A 27121-nucleotide genomic window follows, 5' to 3' on the forward strand; every position below is an offset into this window, starting at 1 on the left:
TTAAAAAGAAAGACAAATGACATGAATGAAACGGGAATTCGAATGTTTTAAAAATACATTTAATGGAAATATTTGCACAATAAAGGACAAGAAATGCACATAAAACGTTAATAAGTAAAAGAAATACATCATACGAAATGAGATTTATTTAAAATCGTGATGATATGTCTTCAGATGGACTGAAAAAGGAAAATAAATAATAAAACAATACAACCACTCATATCAATACATACATTAGTCAACTTGGTCGTCGGCAAGTATGGGCCGGTCGCGGTCCCGACTATATAGGTTTATACGTGGACCTATGGTCCATAAGTCTTTTTTAAAAACAAGGCCAATAACAAAAGTAACAATAGCAAGGCCATCAAATAAGAAATGAATATGTTCTAAAGGCTAGGTCTCCGCAAATTGCCTCAAAACATACGACAGTGTTTTTGGAACAAATGTTAATTAGCAAAAAACCACTCTCAGTCAATTTGAAAAATCAATGATTCTATCATTGCCGTAGCTGTTAATTACGATTCTATTTCCTGTTTATTTCTTGTATAAAATTCAATTTTTAATAATAAATGAAGAAAAACAATGAAGAATGTAGAACGAAGAAAAAAAAATCAAACATTCTTGTGTCTTAGGAGCCATCCCCAACAACACGTTCATAAAGAACAGACAATGCCACACAAATAAATAACATTAACGAGAATAAGAAACAGAACATAACAGAAGGCATCAAATTGAACATTGCATTGGAACTCCATCAACATTAACATGGTTAATTAGTGTATACATTATATTATCTTTTATTATTAACGATATATGTTTTTTTTATAATTTGCTCAGAAAATATAATCAAAATGAAGTGTTTGTTTGACGCCAGATCGGAATCCACAATTTTATACATAACGATAATCATAATAGCCTCAAGTTTGTACTTTTTTCTTTTGTTCCCCTGATAAAAAAAATGATCAGTCATTCTCCTTTTTTTTGTTAACAAGCAATTCTAAAATGAAACCAAAATAATATGGTCACTAAAAACACATTTAAAATAAAACGAGGTCATTACGAAAATAATTATAAGTGATTACACGTAAGCCTTCTTTTAAACTCCGTTACATGCTTTTTCATTTTTTACAAAGATAAATAAGACGCTGATTTTTAAGTTTCTCTGATTAACTCATATTTCAAATGACATGGAAAACAATAGACTGTGGTAAGTCTCATAACAATCATGTAAAAGCAGCCGATGGAGATTAATATTTCAAACAAATATATGATTTCTTTAAAAAAAATATAGAACAAGACATTCTGTATTCATAATCAAATCTCTGTAGCCAAAGCACGTTTACAAACTCGCTCCACAGTAATGATAAGATATATTTTTACATCATGATCTGATTTAATATACTTTTTATCAATATACATAATTAAGAGTAGAAAAAGTTTTTATACAGATAGAGAGAAATTGGAAATGAGAACAATTATTATACATATTTATTGAGAAAACAAAGATATAAACTCAAGACTTTAGTTCGAGAAGAGGCGTAAAGGTCGATATTTATTTGGTCAATTTGTGCCATCTGACATCGAACGGTCCTCCTTGCCCCATGCAACCAAACCGATCTGATACTAGACCGCCATCGATACCGATATCATCGGCTGACATCGTGTGCATGTATACCATGAACCTATATTGGAGAGCAGGGCAGACGATAACGGGAGAAGGGGGGAGGGGCAGAAAGGGAGAATAAAGGGGGAGAAAAGATATTGTAAAAAAAATAATTAATAATATTAAGAACTCTAGTATTTTTATTACGAAAATTACACTTGGCATAGTAATTTCACAATGGAACGACAAAGGAGAGGAGTATTACAGACTATGATAAGGGGAAGTTTCTGTTTCTGATCAATTAAATTTGCACGACGTTCATCATGTTACTCCACTGAACATCACAAGGTAACACATTTTAAAAATTCTTTTTAACACATATCATATCTGCAGCTACAGCTTCACATTGCCATAGGTGGGGTGGGGTGAGAGACTGATTTTAAAATATTCATTTCCGGGCGTTTTACGAGCCCATAAGGTGATACTTTTTTACTTATAAGTAGGCCTATAACAAAAAAAATGCAATGAATAAGTGTCAATAAGCAATGGAGATAATCCATACTTATATCTAAATCATGAGTAGCAAAGAAAGGCAATATCTTTCTGAAGATAATATAGGACAGTGGCGGATCCAGGTCGACAATGGGGCACATCCGGCCTGTGCCCCCTTTTTTGAGAGAGCCATAACACATATTTGTTAGGGGATTACATCGTGCACACGCAAGTGATGGTTTATAATCCATTATTATTTATTTTTTGCTTGTAAAATTGTCGTGCATACGCGAGTGAGGACACCCATTTTTATTGCTTGTCATTTTTTCCTGACATAAATCACCATTAATTTGGGGTGAAGATATTTATTTCAGTTTATTTATTTATTATTTATTTATTTATTATTATTATTATTATTTTTTTTTTTGGGGGGGGGGCTTTTTATCTTTTTTGGCTACGAAATGTCCCCTCCCCCTTTGGACAATCCTGGATCCGCCCCTGATACAGGGCAACCTTAATCAGACCATCGATAAAAAAAGTGCTATTTCCGAACTCACCTGGAGGAATTTTTAAGTTTAAGGTGCTCCTTGATGAAGTCCAAGATCTTTTGAGATGTTTCTCTTCGATGATCTACGTCCCCGAATCCACGGGACGTACACAGCGAGACATACCCGGCCGGGTCGGTCGACCCTCCCCGGAGCATGAACTGATTCGGGTGGATGTGAACGGTTATCTTCTGCAAATTGAAACAAAAGGTTGACAATTATTGATGAGATCTTGATCAATGACTGAATAGATAGATGAAATAATGCATGAGACTTGAATCAATGGTAATTAACACTGGAAGGAACAAGGTTAAATCAACATTATATTTGGTAATCAAATCATAAAACATAAAATAACATTGTAGGCCCTACAATGACAGAAAAATACCCGCATTAATATACTTTTATCATCTTTATGAAAATATGTCGTCGGGATCTATTTATGTCAATTTAGGATATAAAATTGCTTAAAAAAAAGGTTTCACTAAGATTAAAACAATTGATCTGAAAATCGGTCTTTTCATACAAACAAACTATATAGATAATTTACACCATTCAATCTAACCATCATAAATCGAATAGGGGGGGGGGGTCGGTGTAACTTGTAAGGTGTATTCCCTCCACGCTCCCCCGCCCACCCCCTCCTCACTAATGATCAGATAGGCCTATAATCTTTCTCCAATAGGCCTACTCATGTTTCCGTTTTCCCAAGTTATATCATGACGAGGAAGCTGAACGAACACTGAACTCTGAATTGTTATTATGTGTTGCATTTATTCAGTGAACATTTTGTTGAACAAGTCCGAAACATCGTCTGTGCCCTTCATATATGTATTTACATAAAATTCTTATCTCATGGATACAAATGTCACCCACAAACACGTCTATCGATTAAGAACAGACAGAGCAACACTTGGACGACAATGTTTATGTTTTATCTTTAAAAAGATAAACGACACCGTGAACTATTGACATTGATAATATTTATATAAAGAACTTCTCTGGAATAACTGAAATGGCTTTAAAACGCTCAGGACTAACCCCCTTCAGTCACTCTACCAGTAAATAATTCGTGCTGACTCTTTAAAAAAATAACTTCGTATATTTATTTTTAGATGAGCTAATAATAGACAGAGTTGGCCAAATACAATATTTTGTTCAATGGCACAATGAAAAAAAACAAACAATATTTTTTGTTTGATTATGGACTTTAAACGCTCTCTCTCCAGATACACGATTCGCTTCCTTTCCTTGTTATAGGCCTAATTTTGTTCAATCAAAAAGTACATGCATGGCTTTTGTAAAAGATAAACAAGGCATGACTACATGTATGTCAAGGACAAGGTCATCAAAAGAAAACATGAACATCGATCAATAGTGGATTTTGAATAATAATACATTTCTGATAACGACTTGGGATAATAGTACTACCCTGGAGGCTCTGAAGTGGTTTCATCAATAATTTCTATTATTGAAAGGTAACCCCCGGCCCATTCGTTGACATAAGAACCAAAAACACATCAGAAGCTCTGCTAGAATTGATGAATTAAAGTTGAGGCCTGTATTTACAAAACACAAATTAGAGGAGTATGCGGCCATGCATGTCTTTGGATTATTATTTGTATTGACCAATAATTAGTAGCTTTGCCAGACGAATTATTTCAAAGGGAGGGAGTTGTGGTTGGATGCCTCCATGGGCGGAAATCCAAGGGGGGACAGGGGGGACGTGTCCCCCCTACTCAAAATAGTAGAGGGGACACAATATCAAATGTCCCCCCTACTATTTTTGGTCTTTTATGATGGTAAGAAATACATCATTATAAATCGAAATAAAACATGTATTTTGGGACGAGATGACCTTACTTTGGCGATGATAACCTTTTTTTTGCTTGTCAAATTTTGGTTTTTTAAAAGTGCTCTGTAAAAATGTCAGTTTTATGGTCTGAACTTGCGCTGCGCTCGCAAATTTTGATTTATCAGGTACCTATTATTTTCGTGTATTCCATAAAGTTTTCAAAATATCCCTTTTCAGGTCTGATTGCCAAGACGTATCAGCTAGCGCGCTGCACGCTCGCATTTTGATTCGCGAGTTATATAAATGTTTCAATATAGATTATACAAGAAAAAACTACTTAAAATCCCCTTTTCATGACAGTTTATCAAAAATTTTAGCTCGCGATTTGCGCTCGCATTAATGGTTAAAAATGTATTAACTGATGCATCCTATTCATAATCACAAAAGTGAAATGTCTAGTTTTTATGCCATTATATCATCAGATTTCGCGCCCTCATTAGGCATTAATAAATGTGATATTAATTAAATGATTGAATTGTCCCTTTTGTTTCATCTCGCGCTTAGCAAGAGGAATAGGAATATAGTCATCATTTTCATATGATGACATGTCGTAAGGATGTCCCGGTCCTATGTCAAAACTCAAAGTAATAATAATATCAGCTCTTTTTTAAGTGCGATCCATATCCACCTTACAATTTTTCTTCAAAGTGCTTGAAATATAAACTGAAATTGACTCTTTTTTCAGATCGGAATATCAAAGTTTCATGATTTTCATGATTAAAGTTGTATTTAGAATGCCTAGATTCTAGGTCTAAATATGAAACACGCTCGCGCATGTTTATTCAGATACTCAACTTGTTCTCTAATTTAAATTAAGCCGTTAAATCATTATCCAGTTTCAGATCACAATATCAATTTTTTTCTGCTCGCGCTTTGTGATCGCATTATCAATGTAGGAAGACCCCATATTACTCATCCTTTTGATGATTTACAAAACATGAACAGAGTGGCCCATTTTTAGGTCTAAATCTCGAAAAAAAATTATGCTCGTGCTTCGCGCTACCATCAATCGTTAAATTATATAGTTATCATGTTCACGATTTCAAAAACTGATTAAAATTTTCCATTCTTTCTTTAGAAAGTTCAAATTTTTCAGCTCGCGCCTCGCGCTCGCATTTTTTGATCGTTGAAATATGTAACGCCTTCATGGCTAAGTGCAAGCAGTCCTTCACAGGTACCTTTTCAACAGGTACCATGTTCAAAACGTATGTAAAAATTTTCTGCTCGCGCTTTGCGCTCGCATTATTAATACTCACCCTTTTCAGGATTTACAAAACATGAATAGAGTGTCTCGTTCAGTAAATATTATAGGACTAAATCTCGAAATTTTCCGCTCGCGCTTCGCGCTTACATTAATTGTTTACTTATATATATTCTGCTTGAGTCACAAAATGTGCTTAGAATTTCCATTCTTTAGGTGAACATGTCCAAAAAAAATCAGCTCGCGCTTCGCGCTCGCATTATTTGATCGTTAAATGCTACTTTAACAGGTATCTTTTCCATCAGTTCATTTCTGCTCGCGCTTTGCGTTTGTAGTAATTATTAAGTTGCATACACATCTTTTTCAGGATAACAAACATTGCCCAGAGTCAGTTCAAATTTTAGGAAAAAATACATAAAATTTCCAAAAAAATTAGCTCGCGGTTCGCGCTCGCATCATATAAGGATTATGATATTATATATTTATTTATAAGAATAAAGCTAAGAAGTGACTAATGAGGACTACCCCTTCAAAGAAACAAACAAAAATCGTCTTCGAGCTACCAATCGGGGAAAATATGGCTGAAACAAATTACCGCCCCCCTATTGGCGAAGGCTGGATCCGCCCCTGTGTCCCCCTTACCTTTTGGGAGAGATTTCCGCCCCTGGATGCCTCTGAAGAAAAATATTTTGCCCTTTGACTGTTTTGTACAAATAGCGATCAGAATTTTATTGTGAATATTAGATTCCCCCCTTCCCCCTACCCACGGCACCGAGAGTTTAAAAAAAGGAAGAAAAGGGTCTATGAAATATAGGATGAAATATATGCAAGCATATTTGATTTATGAGTAGGTACAAATCCCGTACAAATATGAATTCAATTGGAAGCACGTCATGGACAAAGCCCGCTTATTTACAAGTGAGAATACCAAATATGTAAAATGGCCTACCTCCTCTTCCCTATGCAATCTGTCTGCTAGTATGTGGGAAAGTCCTGTCGCAATCTCCTCCATCGTCGAGCTGACATCCACATTCGTCACAAACACTGCAAGAGGCATGGTGTATTTTGAGCTGAAGACACAAATGAAGTATGATAACCGAACAGATGACGAGACAATTTGGTAAATATACCGTCAAATTGATGGTTTTTATTCCCGCAAACGAAGTGGAAAATCACTGGGTGTACAGCTGTAGCATTCGCAAGTGTAATTGGTATGAGTGGAAATGCACGTACGTATACGTGTATTTATGCGAACTTGACAATCGCATATGTGTTGTCACAGCTGATTCATGCGTGACGTCACAAAACACGTTGCTTCTACTCCAGCCTCAAAAGATTACTCTCCAGCACTGTTATTCCGTTGTATCCAAATAATCTTTGAACTAATCGACCCTTTCTTTGCCATTTTGTTATCGTTGCACATTCGTATTTATTACTGAACTGATGCGATGGCTGTATTATTCAACCTGATGATGAAATGGATTTTAATAAACGAAGCTTGAATATCATAAATTTCTAAATCCTATAATTAAGCTAACCATGCTGTATTGTTCACGCGTGGACCGTCGAGGTCAATGTCAACGTCCAGGGTCGCGATCGAACCCCCTCGAATTGGTATCGGGGTCAAGATCAGTGTGCGAAGACTAAGAAAATCCACAAAACAATAAATATACTCGGTGTTCACTCATAAGAAGAAAACAAAACTACAATAACAATACCCCTAATATTAATGATAATGCATGGTGATGATGATGATGATGATAAAAAATAACAACAATAATAATTATAATTAATAATAATAATAATAATAAAATGCAACAATGATAATAAACATAGATAGATAGATAGATAGACTGATAGATATATAGATAGATAGATAGACTGATAGATAGATATATAGATAAATATATAGACACTGACAGATAAATAGATAGACAGACAGATAGATCAGATAAAATAATAATGATGATAATAATATAATATTAATGACTCTATGATAATGGCTCCCTTCCAAACCACGCCCCCCCCCCCTCCACCCTCTCCTCAGGAGCATGCGTAAATCTAAATGTACTTTTGGCAAGATTGCACGTGAACAATGCAAACAAAGATGATCGATCATAATTCTGGTTATACATGTATATTTTCAGTGCATAAAACCGGGCGTTTCGCTTCAAGCTACACAGTATAGCGTACCTGTACGGGTATATGTCATTCGATTTTCGGGATTTTCGTTTTGCCTTGAACCTGATCTTGAAAAGACCACATCATGCCGTTGGTTGTTATTAGCACAAATATCAAGAGATCCTCTATACCAGAGGGTTTTCTAAAAGGATTTTCCAAGGTTTACTCCGAGGCTGTGAACAGAGAAGAAAGGGTAACTGCAATTAAACACAATTTTTTTTGTAATGCCTGTTTTATTGAAGAAATTAGTGACTCAATTATTATTGATGGTCGATTAGGGACATCCAGCGCCGGATCCAGGATTTCGCTCATGCGGGGAAGAGAAAATAATAGTAATTAAACGGATGATGATGATACTACTACTACTTCTACTACTACTACTACTAATATACTAGCTACTACAGCTACAACTACTACTATTACTACTACTACTACAGCTACAACTACTACTACTATACTACTACTACTACAACTATACTACTACTACAACTATACTACTACTACTATACTACTACTACTACTACTACTACTACTACTACTACTACTACTACTATACTACTACTACTACTACTACTACTACTACTACTACTACAACTACTACTGCTACTACTACTACTACTACTACTACTACTACAACAACAACTACTACTATATAATACTACAACTACTACAACTACTACTACTATTACTACTACTACTACTACTGCTGCTACTACTACTACTACTACTACTACTACTACTACTACTACTACTACTACTACTACTACTACTACTACTACTACTACTATACTACTATTACTACTACTACTTCTACAACTACCTCTGCTACTACTATAATAATAATGATAATAATAATTTGAATACATTGTCGACCAATGAATAAGAAACTGGTTGACATTCCTTTCTCGAAAGATGAAGAATAATGTATATAAGTATCCGTACGGAGTTCCAAGTATGGTTGGAAGAATATAGATTCTTACTTATTTTCATCCACTCTTTTACCAGATTGGTTTCTTAAAAAGTTAGAGAGGGCGTTTTCAGTTTCATCTGGAATAAGAAGAAATGTCATGATCCAGGATCTATCAAACGGAGGAATTAAGATGGTAGATGTGTATTCAGCCAAGCATTTGTTTTGGATAGAGAGAATTAAACAAGCGGATAAAAAGGATGGTTTCAAATTCTTCAATGTTATCTTAAAAAGAACGGGGGATTATTTGTATTCAACTGTAACTATGGTCATAACATGTTGAGCTTGGAGATTCCTCAGTTTTATAAAACTGGTTTACAATGTTGGGATTCTCTTAATGTGAAAAACATAGAGGATAATACGAAGTTCCAGATCATCTGGAGCAATAAACAACTGAAAGTTACTCGAGATATGATCTTCTTTCGAAAATTGTTTTTAAAAAGAATTGTGTTTTTTAATGACATTCTTACTGAAGGATGTATTTTAAGATGATGGGATGAAATGAAAAGGTTATTTGATTTAGACGCCAACGACTAGATTACAAGGACTGTATTCTGCATTTATAAAGACAATTTTTTTCTAAAATATCATATACGGAATACGGGATACGTCCCCTGCATGAGTTGTGACTCGTCAGGGGGGGCAGTCTGCCCCCTGCCCCCCCCCCTTAGGTACGCTATATAGTGTCTGCCAGTACAGACTCATATTTGACACTTTAACCAATCAAAGGTCTAGAGTATAAAGAGTATAGGCTCTGCCCGTGTTAACTAAAATTATATTTTTAAAATTATTATAACTTGCTAGAGCCAGCACACTAGGCCTATACATAGTGAATCTAGTCTCACTACTTCAGACTCTGCATTCATGCACCATGCGAATTTCGAAAACCAAGGGTCTGTGCCTGCATGCATGCAGACTAGGTTTAGATGTGACTGCAGTACATGCGATTGTAATGCGTGAAATATACGCCTATCGTATATCCTATGCAATCATATTATTACCATTAAAAAATTACCATGGTAAATTTTGCCACAGGGCCTAATATGCCACATTTTGTCGTAGGGCCTACCATAAAACTGAAATGATTATTTAAAACAGCAGAATTCAAATCCAAATACATTTTTTTTTTTTTTTTAATCACAATAACTTTGCAAATTTGTATAATCCCTTTCCCTGCTTTGTATCCATAATTTATTATCAAAGAATGAAATTAAACTTTAGGTGTCACAATTCTTTGTTTGTGACCATGCAACCAAGCCTAGACTGTGTGTCTTTTGGTTCAAAATAATGTCGAGTTTAACTTATCAAAGGATATAACGGTTATTGACCTCTCCTTCATTTGAATTCTCTCTAACATCCCCATTACTCAAGTAGATCGCATTCAAAGGCTTCAAAATTGGGCAGCTCGAATAATTTATCAAGTAACAAGATTTCACTTCTCCAAACCACTCCTTGAATCGTTACACTGGCTTCCCATACGACATCGTATAGTTTTTAAGTTACTTTTGTTAGTTTTTAAGTCTCTTAATAAGCAGGCACCTTTATATCTGCGTGATTGTTTGACCCTATACGCCCCTCGCAGGAATGTACGAGCCTCCAGTGACCCATTCCGTCTCACATATAAAATCACTAGGAAACTGGCTGGAGATAGGACTTTCACCATTACCGCTTCAAAATATTGGAATCGCTTACCTTTTACTCTTAGGCAATCACCATCTGTTGCTTCATTTAAAAAGGGACTTAAAACCTTCCTTTTTTTCTAATCCAGATTTTTAAGGATTGTAAGGTTTCATTTTTATAGTTGTAACAATTTCTTTTTCTTGTTGTAAGCGCTTTGGGCCATTCTGGGAAAAGCGCAGTATATAAATAATAATGATAATAATAATAATAATAATAATTCATCTTCAATACTTCCCCTTTAATATTCACCAATACAAATAAGATAAACTTTAGATCATGAACTTTGTAGCTTGGAAATGAGCTCACAATTATACTCCGGGCAGAGTATCAAGAACTTAATTGACAAGGTCGTAAAATAATATGCAATAAAATGTTAATTCTTAAACTTGCAAATAGATCCTTGAAGGTTTTTTCCGGTTTTAAAAGGGCAAAGGTAGATCCAGCATTTCGGAACGGAAGGGGCACATACATATTTTTGTTGAGAAGAGCAAATTTGCGATTTTCGGCTTCGAAAAAACCCCTATTGTCTTGCTCACTTCTGAAAAGGGACGTTAGAGGGAGGGGGAGGGGGGTACAACCATATAACATATGTTTCTCGTGGCTCCCGCCCCACCCCCTTATCGTGAGGCCGAGGAGGGATATCCATACGGTCGCTTCGATCCCTTGCGTCACAATAATTTATCGCCCCCTTTCAGAAAGAAATCATGAGTGAGCCTATACGGTCATGAGACAAGACTATCATAATTTAAGTTTGATATCATACAATGAAATAAATTATTTCGGCTTTTAAAAAGCACACTGCAAAAACTCCGGTGTTAATTTAACACCAGCCCGGAATATGTCCAAACCAGAAAAGTATTGAAACAACACCAGTTTGGAATCAAACCGATGTTTTGATACTAATTGTTGTTGTATAAACACTTATCTGGTGTTAGACCAAAGCGAAACTGGTGTTGTTTAATACTTTTCTTGTGTGGACATGTATAGATTCCGAGCCGGTGTTAAATCAACACCAGAGTTTTTGCAGTGCATGTAAAGTTGTATTACATTTTTTTTTTTTTGGGGGGGGTAATCATATCAAAATTTTTCGGGAATAATCGTCCAGCATGATCTATTTTTTTCTCTTGGCATGTCCTCTCCCCCGTTTTTTCTCTTTCTTTCCCTTTCTCTTTTTTTTCTCTCTCTCTCACCCCTTCCTTTCTTTCTCTCTACATGTTCTATGTAGATGATCAACTGTAGCCTGTATGCTGGCGTAGAGATGATACGGAACGGAACCGATGAGCCAGCTTGCGTCATCACGATACGTCACACAATACCTCAGGACACCGACGGACGGCGAGAAACGACCAGAAGGCTGCTAGAGTATGCGCAGACTCAGTTGAAGCTCACTGATGAAAATATGAAAAGGTATTAACAATATTATGTCGCTTTTGTTTCATTGTGTGCGCATGTATGGGAGCTGACAACTTTTCTTGAATTTGATTGGCTAAGAAGCAGAATTACTATGGAAACTGTCGGCTATACCAGGACTTGTCGGATAAAACGTTGAATAGTCTTTTCCGTGATTGGCACAAACAAAAATGACATAAAAATTATAGGCCTGCTCTTTGTTAATAGAGATGTTTAGAATTCCCGCTACGCCCAGGATCTCATGACACACAGAATCTTCCTCCTTCTTCTTCCGCGATTACCATCAAACTTGAATATTGAAGATTTTCCTCGAGTTTATAGGGGATTAAAAAAAAATCATTCAATCTCATCATGATGAGTGGATAACCATATTAGTTTTATTGTCTCGCATGCATAGCAGAGCGAGACTATAGGCGCCGCTTTTCCGACGGCGACGGCGGCGGCGGCGGCGGCGGCGTCAACATCAAATCTTAACCTAAGGTTAAGTTTTTGAAATGACATCATAACTTAGAAAGTATATGGACCTAGTTCATGAAACTTGGACATAAGGTTAATCAAGTATTACTGAACATCCTGCTTGAGTTTATGGTCACATGACTAAGGTCAAAGGTCATTTAGGGTCAATGAACTTAGACCATGTTGGGAGAATAATTTTCAAAATCTTAACCGAAGGTTAAGTTTTTGAAATGACATCATAACTTAAAAAGTATATGGACCTAGTTCATGAAACTTGGGCATAAGGTTAATCAAGTATTAGTGAACATCCTGCTCGAGTTTTAGGTCACATGACCAAGGTCAAAGGTCATTTAGGGTCAATGAACTTTGGTCAAGTTTGGGGTATTTGTTGAATTACTATCATAACTTTGAAAATTTATGGATCTAGTTCATGAAACTTGGACATAAGGTTAATCAAGTATTAGTGAACATCCTTCCTGCGTTTCAGGTCACATGGCCAAGGTCAAAGGTCATTTAGGGTCAATGAACTTTGGCCAAGTTGGGGTATTTGTTGAATTACCTTCATAACTTTGAAAATTTATGGATCTAGTTCATGAAACTTGGACATTAGGTTAATCAAGTACCACTGAATATCCTGTGCGAGTTTCAGGTCACATGACCATGGTCAATGGTCATTTAAGGTCAATGAACTTTGGCCGTGTTGGGGGTCTTTGTTAAATTACCATCCTAACTCTGAAGGTTTATGGATCTAGTTCATAAAACTTGGACATAAGAGTAATCGAGTATCACTGAACATCCTGTACGAGTTTCAGGTCACATGACCATGGTCAAAGGTCATTTAAGGTCAATGAAATTTGGCCGTGTTGCGGGTATTTGTTGAATTACCATCCTAACTCTGAAGTTTATGGATCTATTTCATAAAACTTGGGATATAAGAGTAATCAAGTATCACTAAACATCCCCTGTGAGTTTCAGGTCACAAAACCAAGGTCAAAGGTCAGTTAAGGTCAATAAACTTAGGCCATGTTGGGGTAATTGTTGAATTGCCATCATAAATTTGAAAGTTTATGGATAGAGTGAATGAAATGTGGACATGGGTGTATTTGACAAGTCTTAAGTCACCGTTCAAATGTCATCTATGGTCAATGAACGTGGTATTATGTCATTATATGAATGGTGTTTTTGTGAATTATTATTTTATAGTAGTTTTCAAAGTTAGCACTGCTGCTATATTAAATTGCGTAATGCAGGCGAGACTGCCAGAGGCGTTCCACTTGTATAAGAAAGTATCACTTTGCAACCTTTTATGTGATTATTAATGTATTTCTTTATTATCATCTTGCAAATTTCAGATTCAGCGTTGTCTTCCTGACACCGAAACGAGACGAAATAGGAACATGTTCAGGAATGTTATGCGACAGAGATTGATAACAGATCATCGCAGATAGGATTACATATAGCGTATTTTGGCATCCACTTCGCAAATGCTTTCTGTAAAGTACAGAATCCATTGAAAATGCCCGTCAAATCGCAATGGACAGATTACACTGCAAAACTCTGGTGTTGATTTAACACCAGCCCGGAATCTATATATGTCTACACCAGAGAAGTGTTAAACAACACCAGTTTCGTGTTGGTCTAACACCAGATAGGTGTTTATACAACACCAATTAGTATCAAAACAGCATCGGTTTGATTCCAAACTGGTGTTGTTTCAATACTTCTCTGGTGTGGACATATATAGATTCCGGGCTGGTGTTAAATCAACACCGGAGTTTTTGCAGTGTAGAGGTCATTGTCGAAAGTTGCTTGACCGGGACCACTGATCTTAATATTGTCTGAATATTATATAATATTCAGATCAGTGACCAGGACAGCACATCGTCTTAAGATTCGCACCGGACAAGACTTTGCAAATATGTCATCTGTCCAGAGTCCAGGACGACACTGCTGTTTTGATTCACAGATTTTCGACAAAAGCTGTTTTGATATGAAGGGTGTTTGGACAAAAGATTCTCTGCGTCATAGAAAGCGTCTGCGAAGTGAATGCTAAAACACCCTATTAACAGCATATCTTGGCAAACGTTTATAGGGGAAGGGGAGGGGGCTTTATAGTTAGTGGAGTATCTTTGTTGATTTCTTAAGTTCATCATAAGAGAAGCAAATGATTTCATTTTAGGTGATGACGATTATAATTTGCAAAGGAATGTCTCACTGTCCCCAGTTTCACAAGAAGATGAACAATGCGAATATTAATACGAATCCCTATACTACAATTCAAAAGAAAATAGTTTGCATCATGATTTTGAGGTAAAGCACTAATCTCATCGGGAAGCCGAGTACAAATTTTATTCTAGATGGGCTTATGAAATTCCTTCATTGGAAGATTACTTCTTATGCTATCACGTCTTGCCAAAGATGTGAAATAAAATCACTTTTTTATAAAAATATTTCGTGTTAGAACTGTTGGGTCCTTTAGAAGAATTGTGTCAACTGATTTTTAGAACAACTTGCTAAAAATGAACGGTTCGGTATAGGCCTACTGCTCATTACCTACACTATAAATCATTTACGGATAAAAAAAAACCGGTTTTCAATAAAGAAGTCAAAACATGGAGAGAGAATCCGAATTAATTTTCTTAATTTTAAACGGGAAGAAACGGCAAGTGGGCAAATCGTCTTTCCTTTACCCCTTTTCCAAATTTGTGAGGGTTGGCCGAAGCGGGAAGTACTTACGGAAAAAATACCTTCTCAATATTTTTTTTTTTTTTGGGGGGGGGGGAGGGGATGTGAAACAATTGGAAATATGAATTTTATGAAATACACTTTGTAGATATTTCCAGGTATTGCCCATGTTTCTCAAGCATATTCTAGCATTTCCCTGTACTATCCATGCAGCCTTTTTTTTTCTTTAGCATTTCCCACCTTGGCGGGAAATACTCTAATTTCCAGGAAAACTGCCATAATCTGACTTTTGTCTTCTGTTTCTTCCAATATTTTTTTATTTCTTGTTTTTAATATTTCAAAAACAGAAAAATGCGACTACCTCAAATGCCCCTATTAGCTAGTGTTAGGCATGTACTGCGTGTTTATTTTTGTTATCCTTGAAAACACATGGAGATACACGTGTCAGGGTTAGATTGTAATCAGTGCAAACATAATAATCCCCATTGTTGTTTTGGAGGACGACAAATCATGAAAAGTTCAATGAAACAGAAAATTCTCCATCATATTGATTTGTATAATATACTTCACCATGTTCACATGCAGACACTGACACTTAAAATTTTGGGCAACATAATGTATATATATATATATATATATATATGTATATATTATATGTAATACCAACATACATTAACCAACACAGTGGGCACAGTGGACAGTATGCTGCCCAGGGTTGGTTAAAAGTTGGACATTTTTTGCACAACTATTCTAAGAGTGCACTTTGATACACATATTTCAGATCATTCGTGAAATTTTAGAACGAAATCCACTCACAAAAATAGGAGGGGCATGTGTTGGTGAAAAGGTGAGCGAGCGCCGCCACGTCAGTGAACTTGTGAGGCTGTGTTTAATTCCGTTAGTAGGAATTAACAACGATTAGGGTCAAATCACCGAGTCAATGGCCCTCTTTTACTCCACACCGCTACGTAGCATGTTTTCATGAACATTTCAAATGCAGATCATGACTAGGGCACCCAGCAAGAACTAGCTTTGTCGAAAATTTGTGGATCAATTGAAAAAGCATGCAGTTTTTGTCCCGGACTCTGGACAAACAGCATACAGTATTTGCAATTTTCGCCAGCTCCGAAACCTGGGACTATTTAAACTGCTGTTCCGGTTCACAAATTTTCGTCACAGACCTCCTATAGCTGTCCATTGTTATTTGATGGTCATTTTCAGTATATTTTCTACGTTCTTGGAAGCGTTCTGCGTCGCGGTGCAAATCTCCCTATTGATCGAAAAACAACCAGCAAAGATAAACGTAGCGATGCGTGCTAACTGGCCGCATGGGTGCACGTGCGCCTACATCACTGCGTAACCGCACCTGCATGGGTTCTCTACTACATACGGCATAAAGAGTTTACGGAGAGTTCATATCATTTCGAATTTGAGATTTGCCCAGGGAAGGCCATTGCTCTTTAAGACCACACCATGCCACTAATTGTGATTAGAACAAATATCCCGAGATCCTCTATACCAGAGGGTTTTCTGAAAGGATTTTCCAAGGTTTACTCCGAGGCTGTGAACAGAGACGAAAAGGTAATTGCAAATTGAATATGATTACTTTTCTTTACAGCAAAAATAGATAGATAGGTGTATTATGGACCTACTGTGTCCGTAATGTAGACAATTTCAATAAGCTAAAGCTCGATAATTCTTATTTCTTCGTTTCCATAAGTAGTGAAGACCAACATTTTTTTTAATTTGACATATGAATTTGTTCAAAATCTACGATCTACAGCTAGACATCAATATAAGTAAAATTAGCATTATTTTAAATTAAATCTTAGGGCCAAGGCAATCACCCCAAAATTAATGCCACCCCTTCAAATATTTTGACAGAATCCCCCTTTAAACATTTTGACGCGTACGCATATCCCTTCTTTGGCTGTCACCTCCTCGGCTTATTTCCCCTTCCCCTTTTGCCTATACTGTATAGGACCCGCGGTAAATAAATACCCCCTAGATCCGCCAGGTACCGGTCGTATGATTCAATGATTGTATGCACTCCTAATATATTGGATTGCCCTATGTAACACATAGGCCACTGATTGTTATTGATTGACCAACGTACAATAAGTCTTTATATTTGTAGACAAGGTCCCAAATAAAGATAATAATTTTGTCTTAAGTATTAAATTCAAATCCGGTTATTGTGGTTATATAGCTAGAGCACGATCAAAAGGTAGGCCTATTGTAATTTTGTAGCCCCCCACAAAAAAAAAAGAATATATAAAAACAAAACTATTACTATTACTACTACTACTACTACTACTAGTTCTGCTGCTGATGATGATGCTGGTAATGACAATAATAATAATAATGATAATAGTAATAATAATAATAACAATGAAAATGATAATATTATAATAATAAATATAATAATAATAATAGTATCAGTATTAATATTTTAATAAAAACAAAATAATCAAATATTCTAAGAATATTTTGTAACCATGAATAGGATGGATACTATGTATAGGCCTAACTTATTGATGCGAGCGCGAAGCCCGAGCTTAAATTTTGATTTTCCGACCTGAAACCTGGACATTCAAAGCACTGTTTGTTATCATGATTCATAAAAAATGTACGCATTTCACAAAAAAAAATCATGCGAGCGCGAAGGTGAACTGAAATAATCAACATAAAGACCTGAAAAGAATTAAATTAATGACTATTTGCAATGTCTCATGAATAAAATATATATCCCACCAATCAAATAACGTGAGCGCCTGAAGCGCGAGCTGCAAAAATTGAGATCCTGTTGGAAAACCGGAAAGATTAACCAATTTTTGACATCATAAATAGGATGGGTATCTAATCAAACAATTAATGCGATCGCGAAGCTCGAGCTGATTTTTTATACTTAGATTTAATCATTAAACAAGAAATTCAAAGCAATGTAACCATGAACAGGGTGCAGGTATAAATCTACATAATTGATTCTAGCGCGAAGAGCGAGCTGAAAAGTTTTGATTTTCAGACATGAAACAGGTTGGGTATATAACTCCAACAGTCGATGCCAGCGCGAAGCGCGAGTTAAAATCTTTGATTTTTTTACCTGACACTTGCCTAACTAGACACTCTAGCACCTTAGGTAATCATGCACATTATTTTTTTACTTGGCAGTCCAAGGAGGGGGTGGGTAAACCCCCTAACCCGTATATCTGCGCCACTGCCTCCCACCTTTTACTGCCCCTGACCATATCCAGTCATTTGTATTGAGAATAATGGAATAATCCTCCTTCATGATTATTTTCATTTCATTTCTATCTAGCTCGTGAACTGTAGTCTGTTTGCCGGCGTTGAGATGGTTAAAAGTGGAACCGACGAGCCAGCTTGTGTCATCACGATAAGAAACACACAATCACAGGATACGAACGGACGCCGAGAAACTACCAAAAAGATCTTTGCCTATATGCAGGCTCAACTGAAACTCACGGACGATATAATGACGAGGTAAAAAAAAAGAATAAACAATTATTTTTACGATCGTTTCATTTTCTTTATGGTTTAAAGGGGAGTGGGTTAGGATTGTGGACACCAATAAAACAGCGAAATTGTCCCAAGTGCGAACTAAAAATCTGTAATATTTGTAATAATTTGTAATATATATATATTATAACGGGTATACTGAAAGGCCAATCTATTACAAGATTCGTTACAAGGGTGTGCTGCTATTCATAAAACTGGTGTATCAGTCTTTTACATTGAACATTCCAAAAGTAATTTGACCACCTAAGTCATTTTTGCCTCCTCAAACTTTGTCAAAATGAGTATGATAACCAATGCAGCCTATACAGCGCGTCCCAAAAAAAAATGTCCCTCTTATATGGGGCTAAATTACTTCAAAAAATAAAAAAATATTCTCACTGAAATGTATTTACGTAGGAAGCTCATCTCATGTTCTAACTTCTATAAAAATTTCATTGGTCTCGCTTTAGTGGTTTTGAATACACAGTCTATTATGTAAAAGTGGTGCTTTTCAGCCCATTCTAAGTTTGCATGCATGCAGCACTACTGTGTGTTCTGCACTTTCTAGCATATCAACCCCCTTTGACCATTCTGACCAAGGAATTCCCTGATCTGACCAGGGAAATCTCCATGATCTAACCAGGCTCATCAAATCACAACCTTGAGCATGTTTAGAAGGGCAAAAACAATATTTGACAGCTCATTTCATGTTTGAAAATGGGAGATGCACAATGATTAAGACAACGGGTCATGTCTGTCTAATTCCTAATTCATGCCTAATACTGCATTTTTGTTTTTATTAATGTTTTTTTAGTTAATAAGCTACTGTGGTCAAGTTAATTCAATTTTTCTCTAGTAAAGTTCCTTATTCGCAAAGGGTGTTTAACTTGCGGATTCCCCTTTATTTTTGTGCTTATTTTACTCATCCATCATTCACATTTTCTTTCAAGTTGGTGCACTGATTCCCCTTATCAATCATAAAAAAACTTGATTTTTTTTATATTTCTTGCCCTTCTGAACATGCCCAAGTTTATAATTTGATGAGCCTGGATATGATTAGGGAAATGTCCCTGCTCAGATCCTGGATGTAAAATAGGGGTTAACATGCCATAGACAATGCAGATATGCATCAATGCTGCAAACTTGGAATTGGCTAAAATGCACCACTGTTACGTAACAGAGTGTGTATTCAAAACCGCTGAAGCGAGACCAATGAAATTTTCATAGAAGTTAAATCATGAAATGAGCTTTCTACTCATGAACATTTATTTGAGAATACCACCACATTTTAGAATTAATTCAGTCCTATGTCAGAGGGACATTTTTGGGGGGACGCGCTGTATATAGGGAACATGTTGTTCACATTTTCCTCATTTTGGCACATATGCCATTGCGTGAACAAAGATTTGTATTCTTTTATAAGGAAGATCTTACACCCTATTTCAATGTTAAAAAGTCTCCTTCAAATTAGGAAACTATTTTGACTGCTTTTCCAACAATGTAAGATTCTATTGATACGCACTGTATATTAGTTGCAGCTCTAAAAACACTACTCAGAATAATCTATATATGTTCTTTCTGTAATGCAGAAAATGAAACGATCGAACATTTATTTTGGAATTGACCATTTGCACAGTCATTTTGGAATCAGCTAGGAAAAGAGCTTACTATGTTTGATTTTTCATTATTAACGAAAAAGTAATACTCGGTATGTTATCACAAAATGTCCTCTTTTTAACCATAATCTAGTTATTGCAAAGAAATCATTTTATCTTAGTAGATCATGCAAATCATGTACACGCAAATCATGCAGATGCAACTCATGTACACGCAAATCATGTAGATGTTAATCATGTAGATGCAAATCATGTTTCTGATTGTGTTGATTTGTTAACTAGATCGTACAAAACGAAAACACTTATAGCCATTCGAAATAACGAAAAGAGTGTCCACTAACGCAGGTGGCGAGACATGATACAGTGGTTATCCATTTATGTTATGTAACTGTTATGCAATTTCTTATAATGTATTTGTTCAACAGAATTGAATGTACCTTGAAGTGACCAATAAAATATCATATAAATACAAAAAAAAGAATGATTGTGCGCCTCGTTTTGATTATAACAAAACTTACATTATTGAGGCCAGTCAGAAGACTTTTGATCATTCATCAAAAGGAAGGTCGAATTAATCCCTTTAATAGGATTTGGAGAATTAAAGTACTCCAAACCAATACCATTATAAATGTTACAAAATAAGGGTAATTAAAGACACGTTATCAGTCGAGGAGAGATGGGTGAAGGTTGGGTTGTAGTAAAAAAAAAAAAAGGTAAGGGTATTAAGGGCGGGAGCTTACAGTTTCCTGAGAAAATGTGAATGCAGGTGCACTCCACTCAAGTTGTACCTACCTCTCTAAACTAGCTACATTTGATTGATTTGTTGCTCGGTTGGTTGTTTGTTTGATTGACAATAATTCACATTATTGACCCTAATTATCGAAGCCAAAGACAGGCTTTAAAATGCCACTTTTCATGTCAGTATGTCAAAAATTTCAGCGCGCACTTCGCCATTTTCAGGTCAATAAGTCAAGAATTTCAGTTCGCGCTTCGCGCACTGAAATAATCACATAATTCACACCCTTTTCCAACCCCCCTGTAAATTTAATGTCTTCTTTTCTTTTGTTGCAAATAGTCCTTAAAATTTCCCCAATTTTCGGGTCAATATATCAACAATTTCAAATCGCGCTTCGCACTCGTATTATTACTATTTTTTTTAATGGTATGTAATTTCCCACATAACAGCCCCAACTGAAAATACCGTCTTAAAGAGGTCAGCTAAAAATGGGAATTTAATTAGCGCTTCACGCTCACTTTATTTGTTGGGTAAGATTGGTATCCTTTTTCATGATTCTAACCGGTGCTTAGAATGCCCCTTTCAAATTAGCATATAAAATACTTTGCGTTCTCATTTCTTGAATTCAGGATTAATGATACGCCTAAAAACACACAATACCTAACAAGTTCAAGTTCATAAATTTAAGAAAAGAAGAAAATATTGTATATATGCGCAAGTAAATAACCCTCTTTTATTTTGATTGTTCATTGTTTTTCTTGACATAGTCATTGTGGAGTGAATTCTTTTGTGCGAAAGAAGCTTTTTAAAAGTTTGCTGAACAATTTGTTTTTAAAGAAAAATCCTGGATCCGACCCTACTCATGATTTATTCATATTCAGCAGTGTTTGAATTTTATTAGTTTTATCTAACAATAACTTCCCTCCATTATTTTCCCACTGCACAATTTAGAAGTGATAACTTTCTGGAAACTTTTATTCATCATGGAATATTGAATTATTATATTAATATTCCATAAATAAGAGTTTCCTGATGAGGTTATTAACCTCATCATGCTTGGAAACTCATGCACAATTATGCATAATCAAATTGATTCTGTAAGTGTAATTTAAGAATAAATGAATTAACATCATCCCATCTATTCATATGATGCAATTTGCAGATTCAACACAGTCTATCTTACCCCGGGACTAGACGAGATCGGGACAAGTGCAGGATTAGCATGCGACAGAAAATGATCGACAAACACAATCAGCTCAAGGACTGGCCTACGTCGTTGGGGGCGTTAGCCATCAACGAAATTCACGTTGGAATTGAAGAACAGTCGATATTTTTCAATAAAAAGCATTTCTACAAAATGATCTTACACAAACTAATGTTAGTATGCTGTACACGATCTAAGCTAATCACGACTATGACTTTTGTACCATTTTTAATTGATGTAAGGGTTACTACTGGAAAGAGAAGTTTTGATATTTTACTGACTATAATTATAATATTAATATTGTACCAGATTTATTTTTGCAAATATTTTTGTCGGAAAAAGCATTGTAAAAATGTATTCCTGATGGTTTGTATGGGTAGTAGGCCTACTATAGGTGTATGTCTGGATGTAATGTAGTGCATGTTGTTTATGAGTGGGTTTCTTCAAATAAATGTTTTATACAATACCACCTGTAATCCATGATTGGTTTGAAACTTGCATTCATGTCATGTTTTTTCTAAATATGGGAACTGAGACAAAATAGGAAAACAACCATTAATCCAAATTACAAAATTTATTGTCTCAGACTTTAAAGGTATACATTCCGGGATTGAAGAGGGCGCTGTCGGACATTACGTGTACGTATTGTATCTCAGTGATTACGTACGCGTTACCGTGGCTGCCCGTACCCGTACCAGGCCACATCATATACCAGCGTGATAGCGAGCGGGCCGTGGGCCGATGCTCGGCCGGAGAATCAGGCGTAGCATCACGCTACGAACCAGTGGGGCGACTGTGGGTGCAACATTTGCACTCTTGCGCAAAAGCCGAAAAAACACGGTTGTTTGGAAATAGAACATCAATTACCTATCGGATATGTAGTGTCTGAAAACAGGACACACTAAATGTAATGGAAAAGATGGTAACAAGCAGTAATTCGCAGTTTACCAGCCCTGCTGAATCAACGAAACTCGAATGTTGATGCGGGTTTATTCATTTTTGCTAAGCTTGGATGACGTCATCATGTACGACCTAGCGCTCGTTCGAGCAATATGACACCGAACGTCAAAACCTTCAAATACGAGTCACAGATTTGGGCAGTGAACGAGAAGGCTCGTCACAGATTACTTCGCGCATGCGCAGCGCTCCCAAAATTCCTTAATCTCGTACGTCCACATGGCTCGTCACAGAAAACGAAAGGTCTCTATTTAAAACGCAGATGCCATGTTTTGAATGCCCGAACTCGACTCTTAGACGATTCTTAGTTTGCGTATGTTTCGGCGGCTGTTTGACCTTCCTGGCTGGTCAGCTCCACCTCTTTTAGCTGAGTGAATTGATGTCAGCAGACGTTTGAGTAAGCGAGCTCTGATATAGTCCACATAATGCATATAATTTATGTTCATGATGTGTGTCTGTGCAATACGCGAATGGCTGATGATTGACATCTGCATGCAGGCAAAATTATCTTCGTAATGAAGATGGCGGCAAGTACAGCACGCAACAAAACCGTCCAACGGTGCACTGCAAAAACTCTGGTGTTGATTTAACACCAGCCCGGAATCTATAATATGTCCACACCAGAGAAGTGTTAAACAATACCAGTTTCGTTTTGGTGTAACACCAGATAGGTGTTCATACAACACCAAGTAGTATTAAAACTGCATCGGTTTGATTCCAAACTGGTGTTGTTTCAATACTTCTCTGGTGTGGACATATATAGATTCCGGGCTGGTGTTAAATCAACACCGGAGTTTTTGCAGTGTGCCATCTTGAACCCCCGGAATCATTATATCTTTAAAAGGTATCTTCTGTTTGTATACATCATGGAATGGGACAAAACTTACTAAACAATTAATCCTCAAAATCATTATACAATAACTTGTTGGAATGGAGTCTCGGGGAAAATGATAAAATCACAGAGCGAGGGCTATCAATAGTTCTTATTTTCGTATGGAACCATCAATAGGGAGCTTTCGCTTCCAGGACGCGCGACGGATTCAAGAACGTAGAAAACGTATTGCAAAATGCCCTTCATGACAATGAACAACCAAGAAGTCTTTGTAAAAAAATGGTGAAATCGAAAGAGTTTCGTTCTGGTCATATCTGGTTCTCCAACTTTCGACAAAGACCACCCAGCTGCCACTGTCTTGACGGGCATTTTCAATACATTTACTGTGACATTTTCTTGAATCCGTCGGGGGTCGTGGAAGCAAAAACTCCCTAATAGAAACAAAAAATTCGGTCACAGCACTTTTGTACACTCTTAAAGTAGTTGGGCAAAAGATGCCAAACTTTTAACCAACCCTGGGCAACATACTGTCCACACAACTATTGGTTAAAATCTGCCCAAATTGGGTAATAAAAACTAATAATTGGGTAATAAATTGCTCAATTGGATAATAATTTGCCCAGAATATATATATTTTTACATTACCCAACACAGTGGACAGTATGTTGCCCAACATTTTAAGTTTGTAAGATTGGAATAATGGAAGAACATTTCAAATAGGGCATAATTTACAATATTTAGCCCTATTCCACAAAAAGTTTTGTATACTTTAAAGACATTGTACACCCGTTTTATTCTTATATCACTTTCAGTGATTAAACCATTGTTCTGAAAGGAACAGATATAACCCAAAGTGAAATTGTTTTCATTGAAGGCAGAACATAGCAGATATGTGAAATTGAAAGTGTAAGCAAAGAGATGGACAAATAATCAGCAGGTACCATAGATTTGCCCAGAGTTTCAAAATGACTTGCGCCAAAATGAATGAAATTGACACAATAATAAAAAAATGTGAGTCTCGTTGACCGTCCCCACGACATTTTGGACAGTTTTTGACCAAAACTGACCGTTGTGACCACTCTTTGGAAAATGACCACTATACAGAATGCCTTTGTAAACAAATCGAAATAAAAGGTCAATCTATTACAAGATTCGTTACAAGGGTGTGCTGTTATACCTAAAACGCAATCTTTTACATTGAACAGCTCAAAAGTATGGAAAAACGTCGGATTTGATTGGGAACATGTTTGTTACGTGTCTCACGTATATGTTGCTTCGCTCCATCGAGTTTCTGACGTTTTATTCCATCATCTGCAGTGATGATGCAGTCACATTTCCCCTGCGATGCCCACACGGCGAGTCGAAAGCAGCCGTTTTATTTATTTTCATTCAAACCACCTACATGTAGCTGGTACAAGAATGCTAAAACGGTTGTTTTCGACTCGCCATACGGCCAGCGTGGGGAAAATGTCATTGCGCCATGAACGTGCAAATCGGACGTATGAGAGCATGCAGGGGCCCGTTGATGAAGAGACTAAATAATGTGACTTTACATCATGTTCCATACAGTGGTATCAGGGCTTAGCCACCAAAGACAAGCAAGTTTTCCATTGCAGTTAAAACAATAATACAAATTTCCAATAGTTATAGCAGTAGGCCTAATGAGCCAGAAATTTTGAGGGGGCCTGATATGGTGGAGAAAAGGTTATTTTTTAAAATGCCAGCGAGTGAAAGCGCAAGCAAACATGTTGGCATTTTTTTTACACAAAAATCTAATTTTGGGCTAGGTTTTATGAAAACTATTTCGAATGTTGTTTGCCGGAGTAGGCAAATCTGACGTTATTTGAAGACACGCGATGAGCGCTATGCTTATAACAGATAGGAGAGGATCAAGTCGTTTGACAAAAGAATCAATCTTAGAATTTTGCCCGGGGGGGGGGGCACTTACATTGACGAGTGGATACCATGCGCGACCAAAAAAACACGTAAAAAGGATATCTTCAAGATAGGGCACGTTACGCACGTAGCGTAATAAGGGTGTAAAAAACACTAAAATAATGAAAAAAGGGTATCTATTAATTTCGCTAGGAAATTTACTTGTTTAGGGTCAAATTTGCGAGGGTATAAACAATCAAGACTAAAATATTTTATAAAGGATGTACTTTTTGCCCCAGGAGTCAACACTACAAGTTTATTATGGAGTACGATTTGCGCGAGTTGGGCTGTCCTAAACCCAATGATAGGTAAAGGTAAAACCGACGACCGACGTCCATGTGAAATATCGCTGTACTTGTTTAGGGGTACAATTCAGGGAATACTTGTCAATAGTATCGTTTTGTTTCCAATACTTGTTAAGGGTTAAGGGTAGGGTTTCACACGCCAATACTTGTATACGTGTTTAGGGTGCTTTTTGAGATCTCATGGTCGCGCATATCCACTCGTGAATGGAAGTGCCCCCCCCCCCCCCGGGGAATTTTGACCATGATAATTATGGTAGCACATGATTACCGGGTCAGACGCATTGGTCTTTGTATAAACAAGGTCCAAAGTCCATTAAATATTGGCCATGTGCTTGTTTAACGCTGATGAGGCGATGTATTAAGAGTGCACAATTTGGGCAGGAATGGAATGAAGATAATAATAATTGTATTTATACAGCTCGATATCAATCTATACGACTGCTCAAAGAGCTTCACAATAATTATCACTGGATTAATAGCGTTTTTAGCAGCGTGTTATATAGGCACACACTTACTAAACCACCCTCACCGACGGCTGTTTCCCACCGGTACCAAATTAGCACCTGGGTGAGAGTGACAAAGTGTAAATATTGACGCATTGCCAATTGACACTAGGCCACCCAGGACCAAAATCCAATTGAAACCAGTTGGATTTCCAACTGGTTTCAATTGGTTTCAATTGGTTTCAACTGGTTTCAATTGGTTTTAACTGGAATTTAACAATTTCCAGTTGAAACCAGTTGGGCAACTGGAAATCCTAACTGGAACCAGTTGGGTAACTGGAAATGACTTCCAATTGGAAATGATTTCTAACTGGAACCAGTTGAATAACTGGAAATCCCAACTGGAACCAGTTGGGCAACTGGAAATCCTAACTGGAACCAGTTGGGTAACTGGAAATGACTTCCAATTGGAAATGATTTCTTACTGGAACCAGTTGAGTAA

General features: G+C 36.6%; 3 protein-coding genes across 3 annotated transcripts; 2 read left to right on the top strand and 1 right to left on the bottom strand.

Annotated features, from left to right (window-relative positions):
• Positions 1 to 37: 37 nt before the first annotated feature.
• Positions 38 to 6999, bottom strand: LOC129257850 (macrophage migration inhibitory factor-like). Its single transcript, XM_054896275.2, has 3 exons — positions 6646 to 6999; positions 2653 to 2831; positions 38 to 1682 (listed from the first exon to the last, which is right to left on the bottom strand). Exons 1-3 carry the CDS (start codon positions 6751 to 6753, stop codon positions 1553 to 1555), a joined length of 417 nt encoding a protein of 138 aa, XP_054752250.1. The 5' UTR covers positions 6754 to 6999; the 3' UTR covers positions 38 to 1552.
• An 842-nt stretch (positions 7000 to 7841) lies between these two features.
• On the top strand, positions 7842 to 15006 carry LOC129256548 (macrophage migration inhibitory factor-like). Its single transcript, XM_054894725.2, has 3 exons — positions 7842 to 8070; positions 11750 to 11931; positions 13743 to 15006. The coding sequence occupies exons 1-3, from the start codon at positions 7963 to 7965 to the stop codon at positions 13816 to 13818; spliced, it is 366 nt and encodes a 121-aa protein (XP_054750700.2). The 5' UTR covers positions 7842 to 7962; the 3' UTR covers positions 13819 to 15006.
• An 837-nt stretch (positions 15007 to 15843) lies between these two features.
• On the top strand, positions 15844 to 22623 carry LOC129256547 (macrophage migration inhibitory factor-like). The gene is made up of 3 exons (XM_054894724.2): positions 15844 to 16656; positions 18395 to 18576; positions 22106 to 22623. Exons 1-3 carry the CDS (start codon positions 16549 to 16551, stop codon positions 22179 to 22181), a joined length of 366 nt encoding a protein of 121 aa, XP_054750699.2. The 5' UTR covers positions 15844 to 16548; the 3' UTR covers positions 22182 to 22623.
• The last annotated feature ends 4498 nt before the right edge of the window (positions 22624 to 27121 follow it).

Source organism: Lytechinus pictus, chromosome 3 (genome assembly GCF_037042905.1).
Source record: "Lytechinus pictus isolate F3 Inbred chromosome 3, Lp3.0, whole genome shotgun sequence".
Taxonomy (NCBI): domain Eukaryota; kingdom Metazoa; phylum Echinodermata; class Echinoidea; order Temnopleuroida; family Toxopneustidae; genus Lytechinus; species Lytechinus pictus.

Bases quoted from the DNA above. Each gene is read 5' to 3' on its own strand.
- LOC129257850 (XM_054896275.2), bottom strand. From the start codon at position 6,753: ATGCCTCTTGCAGTGTTTGTGACGAATGTGGATGTCAGCTCGACGATG. The intron at 2,832-6,645 runs GTAGGCCATTTT...TTCAATTTGCAG, and splicing joins GATTGCATAGGGAAGAGGAG to AAGATAACCGTTCACATCCA. The intron at 1,683-2,652 runs GTGAGTTCGGAA...TCTCCAATATAG, and splicing joins AAACTTAAAAATTCCTCCAG to GTTCATGGTATACATGCACA.
- LOC129256548 (XM_054894725.2), top strand. From the start codon at position 7,963: ATGCCGTTGGTTGTTATTAGCACAAATATCAAGAGATCCTCTATACCA. The intron at 8,071-11,749 runs GTAACTGCAATT...TGTTCTATGTAG, and splicing joins CTGTGAACAGAGAAGAAAGG to ATGATCAACTGTAGCCTGTA. The intron at 11,932-13,742 runs GTATTAACAATA...TGCAAATTTCAG, and splicing joins ACTGATGAAAATATGAAAAG to ATTCAGCGTTGTCTTCCTGA.
- LOC129256547 (XM_054894724.2), top strand. From the start codon at position 16,549: ATGCCACTAATTGTGATTAGAACAAATATCCCGAGATCCTCTATACCA. The intron at 16,657-18,394 runs GTAATTGCAAAT...ATTTCTATCTAG, and splicing joins CTGTGAACAGAGACGAAAAG to CTCGTGAACTGTAGTCTGTT. The intron at 18,577-22,105 runs GTAAAAAAAAAG...TGCAATTTGCAG, and splicing joins ACGGACGATATAATGACGAG to ATTCAACACAGTCTATCTTA.